The sequence below is a fragment of the Oncorhynchus masou genome, chromosome 11 (assembly GCF_036934945.1).
Source record: "Oncorhynchus masou masou isolate Uvic2021 chromosome 11, UVic_Omas_1.1, whole genome shotgun sequence".
In the NCBI taxonomy this organism is placed as follows: domain Eukaryota; kingdom Metazoa; phylum Chordata; class Actinopteri; order Salmoniformes; family Salmonidae; genus Oncorhynchus; species Oncorhynchus masou.
In genome coordinates, this window is record NC_088222.1 from 23,154,398 (window position 1) to 23,162,595 (window position 8,198).

The following is an 8,198-nucleotide window of genomic DNA, read 5'->3' on the forward strand; positions in this document are numbered from 1 at the left end:
GGATCGTATTTGCTGGCCTCATAAATGCTTTTGTTTGGCTCGAGTTATGCAATCCCTTCAGCATTGCTTGCTGGCTACAGAGGTTAGCTGGCTACTTAGCTATACAGAAGTTAGCTACTGCCGTTTGTTGTTGTTGTTATCATATTTAGCTTATTCCACCATTTGTAAAATGCACACCGGCATTTGATTATAGTGCAGGAACGGACACAATGTGGACACATTTAAATGTAGACTTCGACGTGTTCGGAATTCCATGATCAGAACTCCATGATCAGAATACTGAAGCTGCATGAACTGTCATGTCCAGACAGGGCCTGATAGACCAAAGCATCTGATACGAAGTTGGACCAGTCAATCTTGTGAATAGTGGGTTGTGTTTTTCCAAGTGGCCCTTGTTTATTGGAAAGACCGTATGAACACTAAGCTGTAAGGCTCTCTAGCCTAGAGCTCTCACCTCAAGTGTAGTCTTTCCACAGCTGTAGCTATTGGTGGCTGTGTGATCTTGTAGTTACCTTCGTTCCTACCTCCCCAGGTGCTGTGATAAGAGGCTGTGGACGCAGATCGATCTGAACCGCTGTAAGTCAATCACTCCCCTCATGCTGAGTGGCATCATCCGCAGACAGCCTGTGGCTCTGGACCTCAGCTGGACCAACATCTCCAAGAAGCAGCTCAGCTGGCTCATCAACAGACTGCCAGGTATATTAAACACCAGCCAGCAGTGTTGTAACTGAGGTAATGTGCATATCCCTCTGTGGCTTTATAATAGAACGGTCTACAGTATACAGTATACACCTAGCCATTATACTGTGTCTCTGGTACACACTGCAAACCTGATGTCACCACTGCAGCCTGTTACTGTGCTTCTCTGTACTAAGAGCATTGATAAGAACGTATTTAATGTGACTAGTTTGGTGGTAATGTAACGCTGTCTTTGTTTCCTTGGTTGGGTGAGCTGGAAGTTTCAGAGAATGCTGCCGTATGTCTGCGACTCTGCTCCATAATAATGGTATCCCCAGGGGTTCCTCAGTGTTTCTGACGATTGGCTTTGTTTCTTCTTAGAATTAATTATGTGGCGACTGTAATTGCATTTACATAGTGATGGTTTTTGTTTGCTTGATTTTGCACCCTCAGGTTAATGAACTGTTGGAGACTATTAAGATCCCCCCAAAGGATTGAGTGTGGCAGCAGATAATGTTACATGTTTTGAGTTACTTAATTAGGACTGACGTAGTCCAAGGGAGGCAAACCCAATTCTGTATTATTATGGCGTTATGGTTTCGGTCATTTTGACAGTGATAGGGTGTGTTTAGTAGGAATTGAGAGAGTGAGCGATGTTGTTGAGTTTGACCCCTGTTTACCCCTGACTGTTGTCCCTGCAGGTCTGCGGATGCTGCTGCTCTCAGGCTGCTCCTGGGTGGCTGTGTCTGCCCTCTGCACCGCCAGCTGTCCGCTGCTGCGGACCCTGGACGTCCAGTGGGTAGAGGGTCTCAAAGACGCCCAGATGAGGGATCTGCTCTCACCCCCCACAGACAACAGACCAGGTAGGTTTTCGCTATCCTGCACTGTGTTAGTGACCATCTGGACACATGGTGTGAAGTATTGAACAGTATGTCAATCTGCTTTGCAGTCCAGTCAGGCTGCTGCAGCCCATCTATGTCAGGTCTTGCTGTGCTCTCTGCTGAATGTTTGTGTCGGTCTTTACAGCCACACAGCTGGAAAAGCTTTCATTCGATTTTGCTCCTAGTAGAAGTAAAGAAGCTTTAAAAAAGGAAGAAAATGAACTTGACAAGCATTCAATCTTTGTCTCTCTCTCCCTCCCTAGGTCAGCTGGACAACAGGAGTAAGCTGCGAAATGTGGTGGACCTGCGTCTGGCCGGGCTGGACATCACGGACACCTCTCTGCGCCTCCTCATCCGCTACATGCCCCAGCTTACCAGACTGGACCTGAGCTACTGCAACCACGTCACTGACCAGTCAGTCAACATCCTGACCGCTGCAGGGACCACCACCAGAGACTCGCTCACTGACATCAACCTCTCCGGTAGGGGCATACAAGGCCGTGTTACAATGCCTACTATCACTATAGACATTGGCCATGTCACAATGCCTACTATCACTATAGACATTGGCCATGTCACAATGCCTACTATCACTATAGACATTGGCCATGTCACAATGCCTACTATCACTATAGACATTGGCCATGTCACAATGCCTACTATCACTATAGACATTGGCCATGTCACAATGCCTACTATCACTATAGACATTGGCCATGTCACAATGCCTACTATCACTATAGACATTGGCCATGTCACAATGCCTACTATCACTATAGACATTGGCCATGTCAGAATGCCTACTATCACTATAGACATTGGCCATGTCACAATGCCTACTATCACTATAGACATTGGCCATGTCACAATGCCTATTATCACTATAGACATTGGCCATGTCACAATGCCTACTATCACTATAGACATTGGCCATGTCAGAATGCCTACTATCACTATAGACATTGGCCATGTCACAATGCCTACTATCACTATAGACATTAGCCATGTCACAATGCCTACTATCACTATAGACATTGGCCATGTCAGAATGCCTACTATCACTATAGACATTGGCCATGTCAGAATGCCTACTATCACTATAGACATTGGCCATGTCAGAATGCCTACTATCACTATAGACATTAGCCATGTCACAATGCCTACTATCACTATAGACATTGGCCATGTCACAATGCCTACTATCACTATAGACATTGGCCATGTCAGAATGCCTACTATCACTATAGACATTGGCCATGTCAGAATGCCTACTATCACTATAGACATTGGCCATGTCACAATGCCTACTATCACTATAGACATTGGCCATGTCACAATGCCTACTATCACTATAGACATTGGCCATGTCACAATCCTACTATCACTATAGACATTGGCCATGTCAGAATGCCTACTATCACTATAGACATTGGCCATGTCAGAATGCCTACTATCACTATAGACATTGGCCATGTCACAATGTCTCTACTAAAAGTAATCACTGCTAACAGTACTATTCACTATTTAGAACATACTGGTGACAATCCGGACATGGCCATTGACCTCTCATTGCAAAGTTCATTCATTGCTTCATAGGTCTTATTGAATAACAAATGTTCCCTACTGAGATGAATGTGTGCCTCGTAAAGTCATATCACGACCCCATAAACACCAGTATAAAGTATGAATAGCTTTAATTGTCTCTATTTCTGATGCACAGTTGGAGCCATGGGGTGGAGTAAAACTAGGCTCCATTCCAAACACCATAACTGAAGTACCCCCATGGTTCTCCTCTCCCTGAGTAGTGCTGTTAAAGGTTGGGTCAATGTGGGACAGACAGACAGGGCACCACTGTTTTCTAATTATCCACTGCCAGTCACTGTTAATGGGGGAAGCCGTCACCCATTGACTGCACTCAATATGCTCATGACGATGGTGAGGTTTCGGTTGGAGCCTTTATTCTAGAAAACAAATGACTGTTATGGCCAAGTATATAGGAGGCACCTATCTTTGTGTAATAACTGAAGATGATGAATGGTCTCATATTACAACAACATAATACTGTATCTTCCTCCTCCCTGATCTCTGCAGTGTGCAACAGAGTCACGGACCAGTCCCTGACTTACTTCAAGCGCTGTGGAAGCATCTGTCATATTGACTTGCGATACTGCAAGCAGGTGAGCAAAGAGGGCTGCGAGCAATTCATTGCTGAGATGTCAGTGAGTGTACAGTTTGAACTAGTAGAGGAGAAACTACTGCTGAAACTCAGCTAGTGGACAAACAGCAGGTTGACGAAGACTGTACTGTATGCACTGGCTAGCTAGAAAACTTGTCAGAATAAGGAACTGGCAAGGGTGATGTTATCACCATGGAGACTGTGTTGTATTTCACGCACCTCTGTGCAAAAAAACAACCCACATTGGAAATGGCATAAGACATTTTAAAAGTGACTGTTGCCCTGATACTCACTGAATGGCTCTTGTGCTGCTGAAGCAAGAATGTTTTCCAAAACAGGATGTTCAACATGTAAGGCAGGACACCTGGCTGTACTGGAAATTTGACAGAGCATGTTTTTTTTTTTTCTTCCTTTGTCTTTGCTAAGATATTGAAGTATTTATTTTTTTCTTTCTGCAAGTGAACTCTACATACATACATACATACAGTGGGGTAAAAAAAGTATTTAGTCAGCCACCAATTGTGCAAGTTCTCCCACTTAAAAATATGAGAGAGGCCTGTAATTTTCATCATAGGTACACTTCAACTATTACAGACAAAATGAGGGGGAAAAATCCAGAAAATCACATTGTAGGATTTTTAATGAATTTATTTGCACCCACACAACATGATGCTGCCACTCTTGTGGTTCACGATTGGGGTGGTGTTCTTCAGCTTGCAAGCCTCCCCCTGTTTCTTCCAAACATAACGATGGTCATTATGGCCAATCGGTTCTATTTTTGTTTAATTCACCAAAAAGTACGATCTTTGTCCCCATGTGCAGTTGCAAACCATAGTCTGGCTTTTTTTATGGCGGTTTTGGAGCAGTGGCTTCTTCTTGTCGATATAGGACTCGTTTTACTGTGGATATAGATACTTTTGTACCTGTTTCCTCCAGCATCTTCACAAGGTCCATTGCTGTTGTTCTGGGATTGATTGTCACTTTTCTCACCAAAGTACGTTCATCTCTAGGAGACAGAACGCGTCTCCTTCCTGAGCGGTATGCCGGCTGCATGGTCCCATGGTGTTTATACTTGCATACTATTTTTTGTACAGATGAACGTGGCACGTTCAGGCCTTTGGAAATTGCTCCCAAGGATGAACCGGACTTGTGGAGGTCTACAATTTATTTTCTGAGGTCTTGGCTGATTTCTTTTGATTTTCCCATGATGTCAAGCAAAGAGGCACTGTGTTTGAAGGTAGGCCTTGAAATACATCCACAGGTACACCTCCAATTGACTGAAATGATATCAATTAGCCTATTAGAAGCTTCTAAAGCCATGACATCATTTTCTGGAATGTTCCAAGCTTCTGACTCACTGGATTTGTCATACAGTGAATTATAAGTGAAATAATCTGTCTGTAAACAATTGTTGGAAAAATGACTTGTATCATGCACAAAGTAGATGTCCTAACCGACTTGCCAAAACTACAGTTTATTAAAAAGACATTTGTGGAGTGGTTGAAAAACGAGTTTTAATGACTCCAACCCAAGTGCATGTAAACGTCAACTATATATATATATATATATGGGGTCATTTAAAAATGTCCTTATTTTTTAAAGAAAATCCTTTCTTTTTGTCCGTTTAAAATAACATCAAATTGATCAGAAATGCAGTGTAGACAGTGTTAATGTTGTAGATGACTATTGTAGCTGGAAACGGCAGATTTTTTATGGAATATCTACATAGGCGTACAGAGGCCCATTATCAGCAACCATCACTCCTGTGTTCCAATGGCACATTGTGTTAGCTAATCCAAGTTTATAATTTTAAAAGGCTAATTGATCATTAGAAAACCCTTATGGAATTATGTTAACACAGCTGAAAACTGTTGTGCTGATTTAAAGAAGAAATACAACTGAGCAAGAGGACAAGTACATAAGAATGTCTAGATTGTGAAACAGACGCCTCACACATCCTCAACTGGCAGCTTCATTAAATAGTACCCGCAAAACATCGTCAACAGTGAAGAGGCGACTCCAGGATGCTGGCCTTAGCAGAATTGCAAAGAAAAAGCCATATCTCAGCCTGGCCAATAAAAAAAGAAGGTTAAGAAGGTTAAGAAGGGCAACAGATCACAGACACTGTACGTACGTACGTACACACAGACACACACACACACACACACACACTGAGTGAAAAAAACATTAGGAACACCTTCCTAATATGGAGTTGCACCATTTTGCCCTCAACAGGCTCATTACGTTGGGGACTCTACAAGGTGTCAAGTTTTCTCCAATGCTTCCTACAGTTGTGTCAAGTTGGCTGGATGTACTTTGGGTGGTGGATCATTCTTGATACACACTGGAAACTGTTGCGTGTGAAAAACCCAGCAGTGTTGCAGTTCTTGCCTCACTCAAACTGGTGTGCCTGGCTCCTACTACCGTAACCTTTTGAAAGGCACTTAAATCTTTTGTCTTCCCATTCCACTTCTGAATGGCACACATACACAAGACATGTCTCAATTGTTGCAAGGCTTAGAAATCCTTTTTTAACGGGTCTCCTCCCCTTCATCTACACTGGTTTGAAGTGGATTTAACATCACATTAATAAGGGACCATAGCTTTCACCGGGATTCACCTGGTCAGTCTGTCATGGAAAGAGCAGGTGTTCTCTTTCCATGAGGAATGATTGTTTTGGGTTAAAAACCACTCCAGGCCACTCTTGAACATCTAAAACTAGATCTAAAAATAACTGCCTTTTTTTCTGACCTGCAAATTTGCTTTTGACGAACACATCGGTCCGAAAATAAACCTTTGTGGCTCAACGTTTAATTTTGAAAAGCTGATGTGGCCAAAATGATAGGCCACCCCTGGTGTGTACACAATGGTCATGTTTTTCAAATTTGGTTAATTATTTTCTTTTGTTGCAGCGCACCGTTTATGCATTATACAGAACAATTTTTTTTAATCAAAGTGTTTCATACTTTTGTGCAGTACTGAATGCACTGATTTACATGTACCATTTTGATTGAAAAGTGTCAATCTGCCTCACTGTTTGTTTTTTACTATTTAGACTCAAACCTCTGAAGATGTATGCCAATAGAGCAGTAGCTTGTTTTCTGTGCAGGTGTTTTATATTGTATTTATTTAAGTGCTGCTATTTAATTTTGATATTTGTATTTGTCTGTACACAGGTACTTTCTCCTTTCCACAGAACACTTGTTTTTACTCCACTTCAATTTCTAAATATCTATAAAAATCGATTTCCACTGTTTGACAATTTGTTTTATATTACTGTACTTTCCCAGGTTTATCAAGCCAGTGTGAGTTGGCACCAGTGACCGTTTGCTAGAGGAAGCATCATGAGACTGATTTAAAGTCTACTGTCAATCAGTCTCCATATACTAGGCTGTTTTTAATTGTATGTATTTTTTACAAGGGATACTCACACCTATAGATGCAGGTTTTAAAGACATGCTCCTGAACTTTGCCGACTAGTGAGTCTTTTTTAAACCTCACACTTTCGACTGATGTGTCAATGCCGTTCATACATGCATAATATATGAACAGAATTACTGTTCCACGAAATCGCTAGTTTGAAAGTGACTGTTTACTGGAAACTGTAGGCTCTGCCATTTTCCCCCCACGTGGGCTTGCCCCCTAGCAATTTGAGCTTCAGCCCCTCGCAATCAAATTGTATTTGTCACGTGTGCCGAATACAATGGTTGTAGACTTAACCATATAATGCTTGAGTGACAGCTAGCAAGATGTACACATAATAGAGAGAGAGAGCAATGATGTGGTGCACATATCTGATGTGGTATGCAGTTTTCGGGGACCAGTTTTATCTTATGAGCACTACTTTCACAGAGCTACTGGCTAAAAAGTATACAAAAGTACTGAAGAATCTCTTTAACCAGACACAGTATAGTATGTGTATATGGCATAATAATAACCTGCATACACAAGTAAAGCCACTACTTACTACTGGTGTAATATAAGGAATGTAGTTAGTTACCTGTCAGACACTGACGTACAGTTCCCCAGTTTGTATTTAACTCGTGTTTATTACAGTAAATAACAAAAGTATGGCTACTGGGGGGTTCTAATGTGTATATAAATCTACTTTTTTTGTATGAGGACAGGTCTAACTACCAACCATGTCTTCCCTGTGCAGTTGGGAAATATTTTAGTACTAGTATGTCATTGGTTCAACTGTATATACTGTATAGAGAACTGTTTGTGACTTGAGTTATAAAAATTAATTCTAAATACTGAACTCTATTTTTGGTCATGTTTCCACGATTGTCTTAATTTATCTTTTTGGTCATGTTTATAAGCATTGTGTGCAATATGTAAACAAAAACATTTGTGAAATATGTTTAAAGTATGTCATATGGATTATCTATTCATGGTTTTTACATTCTGAAATAAAGACCTTAAACATCAACATTTGGAATAGTTTGCCATTTTGTCAACTT

At 41.4% G+C, this 8,198-nt stretch overlaps 1 protein-coding gene across 11 annotated transcripts in view; it reads left to right on the plus strand.

The window, feature by feature from the left end:
* Positions 1-8,167, plus strand: part of LOC135548347 (lysine-specific demethylase 2B-like) — a 52,873-nt gene extending 44,706 nt beyond the window's left edge. For 8 of the 11 annotated variants that reach the window (XM_064977848.1, XM_064977845.1, XM_064977847.1 and 5 more), the window contains exons 18-21: positions 533-696; positions 1,380-1,541; positions 1,823-2,041; positions 3,651-8,167. In XM_064977848.1, the coding sequence (XP_064833920.1) occupies positions 533-696; positions 1,380-1,541; positions 1,823-2,041; positions 3,651-3,832 (727 nt within the window). In that variant the 3' untranslated portion in view covers positions 3,833-8,167. The other 3 variants (XM_064977849.1, XM_064977856.1, XM_064977855.1) reach the window with 3 other exon arrangements.
* Positions 8,168-8,198: the final 31 nt, after the last annotated feature.